The sequence below is a fragment of the Hippocampus bargibanti genome, linkage group LG16 (assembly GCF_051943395.1).
Source record: "Hippocampus bargibanti isolate YZ-2025 linkage group LG16, ASM5194339v1, whole genome shotgun sequence".
NCBI classification, from domain to species: Eukaryota; Metazoa; Chordata; class Actinopteri; order Syngnathiformes; family Syngnathidae; genus Hippocampus; species Hippocampus bargibanti.
Window position 1 is genome coordinate 14,307,341 of NC_142749.1, and position 13,789 is coordinate 14,321,129.

General features: G+C 40.3%; 1 protein-coding gene across 1 annotated transcript; it reads right to left on the reverse strand.

Moving 5' to 3' along the window:
* Nucleotides 1–3,992: 3,992 nt before the first annotated feature.
* Nucleotides 3,993–13,555, reverse strand: LOC148886595 (histone acetyltransferase KAT5-like). The gene is made up of 15 exons (XM_089017507.1): nucleotides 13,514–13,555; nucleotides 13,365–13,431; nucleotides 12,741–12,809; nucleotides 12,523–12,659; nucleotides 11,458–11,526; nucleotides 9,652–9,822; nucleotides 9,491–9,565; nucleotides 8,326–8,388; nucleotides 7,976–8,224; nucleotides 7,800–7,889; nucleotides 6,652–6,792; nucleotides 6,462–6,555; nucleotides 6,228–6,387; nucleotides 6,062–6,143; nucleotides 3,993–5,022 (listed from the first exon to the last, which is right to left on the reverse strand). The coding sequence occupies exons 1-15, from the start codon at nucleotides 13,541–13,543 to the stop codon at nucleotides 4,888–4,890; spliced, it is 1,632 nt and encodes a 543-aa protein (XP_088873633.1). The 5' UTR covers nucleotides 13,544–13,555; the 3' UTR covers nucleotides 3,993–4,887.
* Between the last annotated feature and the right edge of the window lie 234 nt (nucleotides 13,556–13,789).

Genomic DNA, 13,789 nt, shown 5'->3' on the forward strand with positions numbered 1-13,789 from the left:
CACTTATACACACACACATACACATGCACAAACACACAGCTTAGCCTCAGTCTCCTCCCCCTTTCCTGGTCTCCTTGACAGAGAGACAGCAGCGGTCAGCTGGACCCCCCCCCCCCCCCGACCACCTCAAAAAAAAGAGCTCTTAAACGGAAATATGCGATTTTGTGACGTGTATATCTTGACATGAAAGGAAATGTCACTTTAAAGTGATAGATATAGCGTGCAGACAGAGGCGACACGGTGATGTAATCTTGGCACATCCCGCGGTCAACAGAGCTGTTTATTTATGCGATTCATTCGGACACGTTATTAACACATCACTTAAATCTTGACTGGCTACCCTGAAATTGTTTTGGATACATGCGTGTGGATTTGCGAGTAGGATTATTTCCCTTTTTCAAAGATGTTAGCCTTTGCTTCATGTAACAAAGAGGGTACAGAACAATGCTTAAGAATGAATGACTCGGTGTGTCTTTGTTTTGTCATATTATTTGTTATTTAGTTTTTTTTTTGTTCTTTTGACTTTAAGATGGCACCGCAAGAATGGCTGCCTTACAAGCAGCTCCTGTATTTTGTTTTTCTACTTCTTTCTTTCATTTCCTCTTCCTTTCATAACTTGGCTGCTGTGAAATGTAAATTTCTCCACCACGAGACAAATAAAGGTACATCCAATCCAATCCAAAACAGTGAAAAGAAAATGTGATTTAGGAATTTTGAATGATATTATGACCATTTGCAATGCGATAGGATTTTTAACGCATTCACTGCCAGACGGTGTGCAAAAATGGATTCACTCCAGTGCCAGGGTTTTTGTCATTTTCACTCAAGTTGCAGGACCCACAGAATATTGAGTTTTAGGACTACATAAACATTCAATGCAGCGTAAGAAACCCTACACTATCTTCTTTCATCATAAAAAAGATAATTCCTAAGTTATATGGGTCTGGAGTTATCTGAGCTTGAAATGTGGGTGACTGTCCAAAATACAATACAATACATATAAATTGATTTATATAACGCTTTAACAACAGCTGAAACTGTAACAAAGCGCTAACAAAGGACAAATACAGTAAAACCTCGGTTTTCGAATGTCTTGGTTCTCATCCCATTCAGTTTTCAACCAGAAATGTCATTTTTTATGCCCCGGTATACAACCGAAATGTGGTTCTCAACCAAACTGAGTGCATCTGAATGCATCACTCGACTACCCTGTGCTTCCTTATACGTCACTTCCTTAGATGTCAAGTCTTTCTCATTGTCTCATTGTGACCGACGCATTAATATTGTTGTTGTTTTATTTTTGCGACTATTTGGTTAAGATCTCCTGAATAGTATGGTTTTAAAGCAAGCAGAGGATGGTTTGAAAAGTTAGTGTGCCCTGTGTTTCCCCAAAGACAGCTGGGATAGGCGCTAACACGCCCCGTGGGAGAAAGAATGAGAGATTTGGTGAAAATAAAAGTTTGTTTTTATGGAATTTTACCGTAACGAAGTTTTTATCCGGTTTATGCAATGAAATGGTTAAAAAGTTATTTTCTAGACTTTGAACAGATTAAGATTTTTTTACATTGATTTTAATGGAAAGTGCTGTTTCGGTTTTTGAACGAATCGGTTTTCGAACAGGTTTCTGAAATGGATTATGGTCAAAAACCAAGTTATCACTGTATTTTTTTTCTCCACTGCGAGACTAATAAAGATAATCCAATCCAATTCAATTTTAGAAGTAGCATTTTACTCTTTTCGGAACCATGCGAGGTTAAAATAAAGATGTGGATTCAAACTTAAAATAAAAGATAAAATTTCTTCGCTATTATGATAATTAAATAACAAAATAGTGACATCAGCATTAGGTGGGTAGTTACGAATGAGCTAATCCACGCGTACAAGACCCCATTTTAGTTTTCCCTGACATTTCTGGACAGAGTAGATAAAGGCTTGAAAAAAGGGGCCGAGTTGAAAATCGTGTGCTACGTGTGTGTGTGAGAATGAGACTGTTTGTTTGGTGCTACCTCTGTGTACTCCCCAAACGAAAGGGCTGACATCATTACAAACAATCAACCTGCTTGAGGTCAATGAGAGCACAGGTTCTGGATGACATGTTTTTCTTGGCATTCAAATATGTAGCTGCATCTTCCATTCACAAAAAAAAATAGTATTTTTAAATTATCACATTTCATGATATTCCATTTGGGGGAAATCAGTGTCCAAGAACAACCCCCTCTCCTCCTTTAATTACTGTACGCAGTCCCACGCTGGACAGACCATATGGCTGTTGTGTGTCAGCAACGATGGTCAAGCTCTGTGCAGTGTGTGTGTGTGTTGGATTTAAAGGAGGTTGGGGGCAGGGAGGGGAGTATGTGGGAGGTTGCGTTGTAGGTGCCGTGAGTGTCATGAACAGATAAGATATTTAAAAAAAAAGAAACATAGTCACGTGCTTTCATATTTTCGGGAGTATAAGGCGCACCTAAAATATTTTTTTTTTCAAAAGCATGCATGGTACCCCTGAACATAATGTATCTTCAGTATTGTTGGTTTAACTTAAGACTACAATATAGTAGACACGGAGAGTGGATCCACAAAGTCTACACACCGCTTGTTCAAATGCCAGATTTTTGTGACATTGAGAAATGAGGCTATGATGGGTGAGTCATTTCAAGACTGTTTTCCCCAGTTTTACTGGAGTTCAGGTGAAGGCAATTATAAACATTTCCAAATAGCTGTCAGTGAGGAAAAGTCACAGCCTACTTGAACATCTGAACTTTTCTCGGTTACGAGATGGCAGGTGATTGCTGTTAACAGTTTAACGTGTCATTGTGTCATTCTGAAGAGTTACATCTTTACAATAAGGCAAGTAAGTATCCTTTTGTAACTTCTCTCGGTTCCCTCGAGTGAGTCGTACAGGTAATAATAATGCAGGAAATATGATGGAAATTTTGATTTTGGTCTCATGTATAACCAAAACTGACATTTGAACACATATGTGGCGTCAATCACAATTGATCACTGTCTGCGTTTCCATTCGATTTTGTATTGGGAGTTGATTAGATTATAGGAATTCAACTGGGTGTTTTTTTCCTGAGCTCCCGTCCAATCGTTTAAATTTAAACGGTTGATTACTTACGTATCCTGGATGGATCCCAAAAGAACCACAATAGAATCAAGAAGATGTCTGAAATGAAAGGCAGAATTAATTTATCGGACATGATTAGTACCGCCATTTTGAAATGATCAATATGTTATGCCGAGGGCCCCAAAAAACTTGACACGACTCCCAAGCCCTCCAGATGCCTACTTATTAAAGGAACATTTAAAACCTTACTTTCCAAAGCGATATGGTGATTTTTAAGTGAATAAAGATAACCACGAACGGCGAAGGAAACGTTAATTTGATTTCAAACAACGGGTCTTTGCTAACCACGAGTTCACTCGAGGAAAGTGACACCAAAATACACAAGTCTGGTGACTTTACCTGTTCGTTGCTGTCGAATGTGTATTCAATGTTTCACTTAATAGTCACGGAAACCATATTTTGTATAATTGTTAATATTTTGGGAGATTATTTAAACAGTACAATACTGCCACCTGGGAGCTAATAACTGAGACACGACGGTAATGTCAACGCTCCAATAGCGGTACTGCCACCTGGTGGTCACATGTCACATTGCGATTCCAAACAACGTGACCGTTTTTCATTTATTCTGTCATAAATATCACGCAAACTCAACCATTTAAATGACGACTTCTTTCATTATTTCTTTCACAGATATCGGACTGAAAACAGCTGTCAAAAATAGGAAAATTCGATGTAAAATACGTGACTTTCAAGCAAACGTTCGTTTCCATTTTTCAACGAACATGGCTAAACATGATTGACAATATTTCCAGAGTAAACGAACGCCACATCGTTTCTGACACGCATCAAGCACGCACTAATATCTCAAGTCTCTTCTCCTAGTGTGCAGTATGTAAAACAAAACAAAATAGACAACTGTACATTCAATGTACACAAATCTTTAAACAGTTCAACATTGCTTGTATGTTAGGTAAACAATCAAATCCGGTATGAAGTCCCAAAAATCATGGAAATGACTTATTTCATTGTATATTGAACACAGGAAATGGTGGAAATCACCAGATTGTTTTACTGTTCTTGAAAGGTACTATTTTGATGTGGTGCGTTAAAATTCTGAAAACGAATTATTCTGTTTCGTCGCATTTTCGACCCATTTGAAGTTTGGTAACTCAGATTATCAAGCCAGTGTACCAGATTTAAATACCAACATGAGGGACCGTTGAGCGGCATCAGAATTAGCACTAAAATACATGAATGTCATTTAAAAGAAACATAATGCCAGGGGTGGAAACTTATTACACAACCCAAAGTGTAGAGATGATTAAGACCCTGAACAACGATCTAAAAATGTCTCGGGATTCTTGCTATGAACTCTGGTTTTGTTGACGATGAAGGCAGGAGAAACAATTACAAGAATGTAACTGTTGTACTTTGAACAAATGAGCATCATGGGGAGGAGTATTCAATTGATGAAAACTTTTCAGTTTGGAAGCGGAAATCAACTCTATGGGTTTATATCATTATCCTGAAACAACCATTAGCGTTGCGCATGTTTGCTATTTGATAAACACTATTTTCTACCTTTCAAAAATGTGCAGATATTTTGGTGAAGTTGATCATGAACCCAACAGAGGGAGTGCTGTTAAGTTTTGCTGATGTCATTGTTCAAATCGGCTCATTTCGAGTCCCAATATACAATATTGAACAGATATTCACAATAAAAGTTGATGCAGGTTTTTTTTCCCAAAGTTTTGGAGAGGAAAAAAAACTTCCGATCCCAGCTTCATGTTTGCTGTCCAAATGGTCCAAGGAGGCTTTCACCATTTGCCCCGCTTGCTCCAGTCCTTGGGCGTGAAATGAAGACATTTTGAATCAATACGCGTGTGTCTTTTCTGCATGGCTCTTTCATGTCCATCCACGATGTCTTCAGACAGCGTCAAGATGTACTGGCCCTTCATTAGAAGGAGCAAAAATACAACAAAGAGTCAGTAGTTAATCGCCCCAAGAGAAAAAAAAAAAAATAGAGACAAAAATGGACGCACTGCGAAATTCCAACACAGAGAGGGTAAGCACAAGAGCTTAAAGATTGGAAGTTGTCGATAAGTCATGATAGGAATGCATTTGCGGTTGAAAAACTGCTTCATGTCACAAAGAGGGTTCAGCAAGTGCTGAAGAATGAATGACGATGTGTCTTTGTGTTGTCATATTATTTGTTATTTAGTTTTTCTTAGTTTTTTTTTTTACTTCAAGATGGCGCCGCGAGAGTGGCTGCCTTTCCAGCAGCTAATGTATTTTGTTTTTCTACTTCTTTCTTTCCTTTCCTAACTTTGCTGCTATGAAATGTAAATTTCCGCCACCGCAAGACAAATAAAGGTACACCCAATCCAATCTAAATCAGTGAAAAGAAAATGCGATTTAGGAATTTTGAATGATATTATGACCATTTGCAATGCCATAGGATTTTTAATATTCACTGCCAGATGGTGTGCAAAAATATATCCACTCCAGTGCCAGGGTTTTTGTCATTTTCACTCAAGTTGCAGGACCCAAAGAATATTGAGTTTTAGGACGACATAAACATTCAATGAAGCATAAGAAACCTTAGACTCTCTTCTTTCATCATAAAAAAAGTTAATTCCTAAGTTACATGGGTCTGAAGTTATCTGAGCTTGAAATGTGGGTGACTGTCCAAAATACAATACAATACAATACATACTTATTGACTTATAAAACGCTTTAACAACAGCTGAAGCTGTAACAAAGCGCTAACAATGGACAAAAGGTAAATGCTGCCCCCTTGTGGAAGGGAAAAACATTGCCGGAGGTCTGACCAGCGCTTTATCAGCAGCCCGCGCAAGAAAAAACAAAACCAGAAGAAATTCGGGAACGGCGCTCTACGTCACATTTTTCAATTCCCAAATAAATTTGGGAATGGCAGCGAATGAGTTTAACTTTAGCGTGACTACTTTAAAGTTTTGACACCGCACTCACCTTATAATAGTTGATCAGGTTGAGGTACTGCAGAGTTGAAATGACATCTTCTTTCTTGACACTTGTGATCTCGCTGATCTCACTGAGGGGAAGACAAAAAAAAAAAAAACGAGTCACTTGTGAATCTATCCTCGCCAACGTGAACAATATTCCATCGCTCATTTACTTGATGGTGATCTGAGGCCTCTCGCCATTGTCCGGTTTCAGGTCCATGAGAATCTCCAGGATGGTCTGTGACCAATATGAGCGATAAGACAACAAGCCGAGGTCCGAGAGGGGCTTCTCCGGTGTACCCGTCTTTCCTTCCACTTTGGAAAGCTCATAACCTGAAGTATAGATGACGAGATGAATGATTGGATCGCATCATGGGGGACCGTCGACCGACTGGACGTCAACTTACTAAACTCGATGAGTAGCTTGCCGTAACCTCTCCGTTGATAAGGAGGCAATGTGAGGATACAGGCAACGTTATAATCCTCGGTTGACTCTTTTTCCTGAAAAAAAAACAAACAAACAAAAAAAACAGGAAATATTATTGTGACTTCATCCACGTGGTTGCAAAGCGGGGCGACACGCGAACAGACGTGTACCTTGGAGAAGTATCCCACTATGTGGAAGCCTTTGGAGTCGTACTCCGTCATCACGTAGAACAGGAAAGGGTCCGTGTCGTAGTAGAGGGTTTTGTGGTCCAGGAAACATTTTGCAAGTAAACACAGGTTCTGGGAATAATTCTTTGAGAGAAAAAGAGTCCGAGAGAGAGAGCAAGATAGAGAGACAGGGCGAGAGAGATATTGAGAGAGAAAGAAAGAGTCAGAGAGAGAGCAAGACAGAGTGAGAGAGACGGAGAGAGAATGAGAGAGAGACAGGGCAAGAGAGTGAGATTGAGAGAGAAAGAGAGTCAGAGAGAGAGCAAGACAGACAGAGAAAGAGAGACAGAGAGAGAGAGAGCAAGAGTGAGACAGCGAGAGAATGAGAGGGAGACAGAGAGAGAGAGACACAGAGAGAAACAGAGAGAGCAAGAGAGACAGAGAGAGACCAAGAGGGCGAGAGAGAAGCAAGACAGAGTGAGAGAGAGACAAAGAGTAAGAGAGAGACAGAGAGAGAGAGAAGTGAGACAGAGAGAGAGACAGCGAAAGAGAGACAGAGAAAGAAAGAGAGAGAGAAGCGAGATAGAGAGTGAGAGACAGCGAAAGAGAGACAGAGAAAGAGAGAGACAGACAGAGAGACAGATGCAGAGACAGACAGGGAGAGTGAGAGAGAGACAGAGATAGAGAGAAACAGGCAGAGCCAGATGCAGAGAGACAGACAGGGAGAGTGAGAGAGAGACAGAGATAGAGAGAGAGAGAGCAAGAGCGACAGAGACCAAGAGGGCGAGAGACAGAGAGACAGACAGAGAGACAGATGCGGAGAGAGAGCGAGAGAGACAGAGAGAGAGAAGTGAGACAGAGAGATAGCAAAAGAGACAGAGCGAGAGAGTAAGAGTGACAGAGGCAGAGATACAGACAGAGACAGATAGAGAGACAGAGAAACAGAGAGAGAGAGAGACAGACAGAAAGAGAGACAGAGAGAGACAGAGAAAGAGCGAGAGAGAGACAGAGAGAGACCAAGAGGGCAAGAGAGAAGTGAGACAGACAGTGAGTGAAAGAGGCAGAGAGAGAGAGAGACAGAGAATAATTGAATCAGCAGCAATTCCACCCACAATTCTGAAGGACAGCAAACGCAACATCCCCAAACCTACTTTGTTTTTTCTGCCATCAATCTCAAAGAAGGAGATGGTCCCTTTGCGGTAGATCTCGTTACCCGGAGGATGTCTGAGGTTACATTTTGTCTACACAAACACAAACAAAACAAAATCAGATGATCTATCTAGTGATCGGGGACGACGGCCACTTTTGTCAACACGTCACGGTTTACCAAATGTCTCTGTAGACACTTGAGACTTTTCAGGTACTTGAGGCAGAATTCACACAGGTAGAGGATGGGCAGCGACGTAAGTTCTTGCGGGTAGGGGGAAAAATACCACGGCTTCAACCTGTGACGACCCAGTTCGATACACTCGATGTTTTTCATCCGGGTGACGATGTCGTCGTGGCTACGGTCCGATACCAGACTGCCTGTCATGCGGGGCGCTGATGGGATGCCGTCCGAACTGTCCTGTGAATCCTAGAAACGTAGGAAAATAAATATATACGGTAATCCCTTGCTACTACAAAGTATGATTTGAAAGCAACACACAACTTTCAATAACAGGAAATGAAACACACCTCTGGTGGTGGTAGAAAGACACTGGCGCTTTGTGGTTTGTTATACTGCAAAACCTTTATCATCTAGAAGAGAGAAACGCACAAAACACACGGGCTATTCATGAAGTCTTGTTTTTGAGTTGGTGACGAGTCCGTACGTGACGTCACGAAAGGACCGCCCCCTGACAGAAAAAAGACACATTGTAGCAGTCCTTCCATCACGTCAATGTATTTTGCTGTACATGTTTGGTCTGAGAACCGTGTTGCACCCAAAAGCTGCCAGAAGACGGGATCCGAGCTCCATGCAAGGAATTTATCAGCCTGTGGAAGCGGAGGTGGCCACTGGAGGTCGCCATTTTGTCCCTCTCTTTTTTTTTTTTGTGAGAGATTTTCCCCCAATGTTGCCTCAAAATTTAATCGATTGCAAACATGTATGCTTTCCTCTTCAGAATTATTTGAATCATGTTCATAAATGGATGTGTAACAAGAAAGCATATTCTCCGAATCTGAAGCCATTGTTTTGATTCACAAGCAATGCAAGACGTCTTGGCGTGACGTCACAAACTGAGGGCGGGACTTTCTGAAAATGCCCAATTCGCAGCTCGATTTTTTGCAGATTTTGGACACTTTCAGCCATTTTTATTGGTGTTTTGCATTTGAATAAAAATATCATACTGCGTGTTTTGGGTACTTTCGATGCTGTAAAACGTTTTTTTCTGATGTCAAGTTAAAAAACAAAAAAGTGACGTCGGTTGTCCTTAAAATCTGTCTTCAAAAAAGTTCAAGACAACCGACATCCGTCTAGAGCACAGGTGTCAAAGTCAAGGCCCGCGGGCCAAATCCGGCCCGCCACATCATTTTTTTTCGGCCCGCGAAAGCAAATCAAACTTGTTAAATTCCATGATGATTGCTAAAATCTGAACCAAAATTTCCTATTTTTGGATGTCAACCACAATAAAAGTCATTATTCTTGACTTCAGATTTGAAAACGAGTTATTCATTAATTTGCTGTGTGCTCTATATGTAATATTTGAAGGGATTTAAACATTCTAATGGGTTCCCCAAATTCATAACGGCCCACGAGAGGAAACCATAACTACAATGTGGCCCGCGGCAAAAAATGACTTTGACACCCCTGGTCTCGAGCAATAAACGGTGAAAATGTCATCACACTCAAATTTCACACCTCATCAGTCGGTCCGCAATTGGCTTTCCTCTTCCTACCGGGCTGAGAGGGGAGAAGCCGTCGAGCCGTTCCGTTCTACAAAACAATCCAAAAAAATACGCTATGCAAACGGCGACTCAAACACAATACGACTGCGCACACGAAGCAGATTCAGGCATTACTGTCGCGAGGGAAGAAATCTGGTCGTGGTCTTCTCGGCTTTTGAAGGCGTTGGTCTCCCTCGCGGCGGGGTAAACAGCCGCCGGGGAAGCTTCGGTTGAAGTTGGCAGGGAAGGCACCGGAGGGGCCGGCGGCACCTGCGGCACCAGGGGGACCGGCTCCACCTTTCTTTTCTGCGGTGAACAAAAATCGTTACATGGTGCTTTAATCAAAATCGGCCGCGATGTGTGTTTTGGCAAAACTCAATGAGACCCCAGCCCGCCTTTGTTTTTTTTTTTGGCATGAAAAAGTACAACCTGCAACTTATGTGGGCTGAGAATGAGTCAGATTCATGGCCACAGCTTATTCAGTCAAGTAGCTGAATTGGTTTTTGGTTGTTTTTGGGTGCACCGTATTTAAATCTGGTGTTAAGATACATTAAGTACGGGGGGAGCAAGGCACATCGTAAAAGGCTTCGCAAAAAAAATTACCTTGTGTATGAAAATGCTGGTTAAGTATCATATACAGTCGCCCAACATACTTTTTCACTTGTGATAAGAAATAAAATACTTTTCATTTTGAGTGTGATGTCGACGAGCAGCTCTAAATAATTGCAAATGTCCCCATTGTGGGACTATTAAAGGCTTTCTGATTCTAATTCGATACATTTTGGATTAAAATACAACCGACGCCTCCGCACAAGTTGTGTCCATAATTTGTAAAATCACTTCAAATGACTTCTACTGAGTGTATTATACAAAGATTCCACGGCATATAGCTATATTTTACATTTTAAGACTCGCGCTGAATATTCACGATGTCTTGTTTTCGAGTTGATGACGATTCCTGACGTGACGTCACGAAAGGAACGGCCCTGACCGAGACAGCGAAACACAATGCATTCTGGGTACTTTGTTTGGTCTGAAAACTTCGTGTTGATGGCGAAATTAGAAGGAAAAAACGTGATGGTGAATCGTTGTGTCTTGCACCAAGATTACTATTTGATACGAGTTGACACAAATTCCCAACAGACAAATCAGCCCATTTCCAACAGAGCTTGGGCACCATCTTGTGCATTTTCTGGGACGCTACATTGGAGTCCAGACGTCTCGAAATGAGACGGAAGGATTTCTTTAATCGATTGCAAACATTTATGCTTTCCCCTTCAGAACTATTTGAATCATATTCATAACTAGATGAGTAACAAGAAAGCATCTCCTCCGAATCTGAAGCCGTTGTTTTGATTCTCGAGCAAGGCGAAGACGTCCTGGGGTGACGTCACGAACAAGGGGGCGGGACCTTCTGAAACTCGCCATCTTCAAGGTCATTTTGAAGTAGTTTTGGGACACTTTAATTCATTTTTATTGGTGTTTTGCATTTGACTAAAAATATCAGCTTGCGTGTTTGGGGTATTTTAGATGCTATAAAACGTTTTTCTGTGTCAGTTAGGAAACATCAAAACGGTGTCGGTGGTCCTTCAAACATACTTATATAAGCCTTAAACATACATATCAGACAAAATATAGCACTGAAGCAACTTACGAACTAATTCACCTTACGAACGACCGTTCGGAACGGATCTCTGGAGCGTCTGTATTTCCAAACGTTATCACACAGAACCCACAACCGGCCAAAAACGGGTTTCTCTTAGCAGAAAGATCAATATAATTTCAGGCAAAATTGTGCTAGCGCCTACTTACACCTAAAATCAGATACATGACTGTTTCCTTACAACCGTCACGATAACAGGACGCATGTTAACACCAGGAGTAAACAAGGGCTTGTGCTTTTTTTTTTTTTTTTTGGTAATGGGTAAATTCAAGTTGTACCGGAGTGGGGAGAGTTTTGCCTCTGGAAGGAGCTGTGGCAGATTGTAGGTTGAGATCTAGACTCTTCCTCTGAATTGAACAGAAAGGAAGAGAAGCAGGTGGGGTTAACTGACATTCGCACGGGCCTCGGGGTCATTGCTCAGATGGACGGTGGATACTGTATATGTATATATAATTTTTAATAGTAAAAAGAACCACCGCAAAAAAAACAAGTGGCTCTCCAACTGCTACTGTAATTAACTCATTAAAAATCAGTGCATAAAAGAGTTTAAATTTTAAGTAGAAAATTCACGACAATTTATGTACAAAACACCAGATGCCAAGGTTGACAGGAGTCATAGTAAAAATAACAAAAATACATTCAAAATATTAGTATTTAAAAAAAATACAAATTAAAATAAAAAATTACAAGACTAAAAAAAAAAAATTAAAGAAAAAAAAATCAAAAGAAAGCAGTTTAAGAAAAAAATGAAAAAATAATTTATTAACGAAAACCAATTCAAAATATAACAACAACAGGACATTCAAATGTTATAAATTTACATATTGAAAATAAATGCTCATGTATTTTTTTTACATGCACACCCTCAAAAAACGATAACCTGGACTATGGTAATTACTAATTATATTCCTTCACAATTAATACTATGAATAATTTTCCATCTTGAATCAACCGAAGATGTAGGGAATTTAAGCATCAATAATAGATGAGTCAAGCAAACAAATGATAGAGGGTTATTATTTTAACATGGTAACAATAAGAACAAACTAAAGAATATATGAATATGTAAATCACGATTCCATTCAGATGGCCTACACATAAAAATGAAGTCAAATTGGATGGAAATAAAAAGGTTGCAATAATCCAACAGATAAAATGCAAACGTGGTGAACTTGAACATGAAATACAACTGAACTGCACATGGCTAATGAATCAATTGAATGCCACTAATGGTAGTCCTCATACCACATTGGGAATATAATAATAAACATATCATTGGGAAATATGTTCGATTATTTTAAGTAATATTTAGTGAAGTATTGTTGAAAAGTATATCCACTCACCACTTCTCGTTCAGGTGAACTGGGGCGCGAACCTGGAAGACCATTCTTGGTGGGCGTTTTGGCTTCCTTTTTTGGGAACTGGAGTTTCTTCATGTCCAGCCTGTCTGCTGTGACCCACTCATCCAGACGTTTGTTGACTGTCAACGACCAATACAGTTATGTCAGAGGTTTGCAACAACAACAACAACAACAACAACACCAAGCCAAAATATACTCACAGTCGATGTAGTGAACATAGTAGAGTTTTCTCCCGGAGACTTCTTTCACACTTAAAATCTCGGCCAATGCTAGACAACAGCAAAGACATTTCAGTCAAACATAATAATGGGCAATTTTTGATCTAATCACTTACATTGAGGTATCATAACTACAGCATTTAAGCTGTTGACACGGTGTGTGGGAGTAACCACGACTTTAAACTAAATAACATACAACAGAACGTAAATAAATCCACTAAAAATGACTTGATGATGAGGAAAGTGATGCTGACACTGGAGCAGACATCAAACCGGTGCCAAGGACTCAAGTACGATCCTCTAACCAGAAAAATAATACATATGAAAATCCTCCAAATGACACAGCCCAAACCTCATCCAATGTATATGACTGAAAATTATGATACTTACACGCAATAGCAATAAAACTTTATCAGGACTATTTTTGAAAATAGAATGTGGCTTACCGCCTTACTAATTGAAATATCGGCGCATCTAGGATGTCCCGATGACTTGCGGGTTATTACGGATTTGTAACGACAGGCCGGTGTGTCATAAAAACAACCGAGGTTCGATCGTTAGCATTAGCCGGTTTAGCATTTCAAAAAACAAGCGAACAATGCTTACGCCACTCGTCTTCGTGTTCCTGGTTTTTACGCAGAACGGGAAGGCGACAGCCCTCGACAATTTCAACCTGTCGGGGGAAATGGGTTCATTTGACACCTGGAGAGTAATAAACGAGTGAAAAAAGATGAGTGCATCTCTCGGAGACTCACCGATGATCCGCTGTCGGCCATTTTCGTCATCCTTGCGAGCTGACGCGGGGTGTTGTGGGAAAATGACGTTAACGTCAAAGGTCAACAAACCAATTAAGCATGGAATGCATTGGGCGGAAGTTAAAAACGAAAGAGGAAGTGATGTTGGGGATTTCTTTATGAACCGAATATTTTATAATCTTGGGTAATGTCATTTACAGAAACTATTTTGTTCACGTAATTAAAAAAAAACATTAATTTATCATCCGAAAATGTATTTTTTTTACAATATGACGT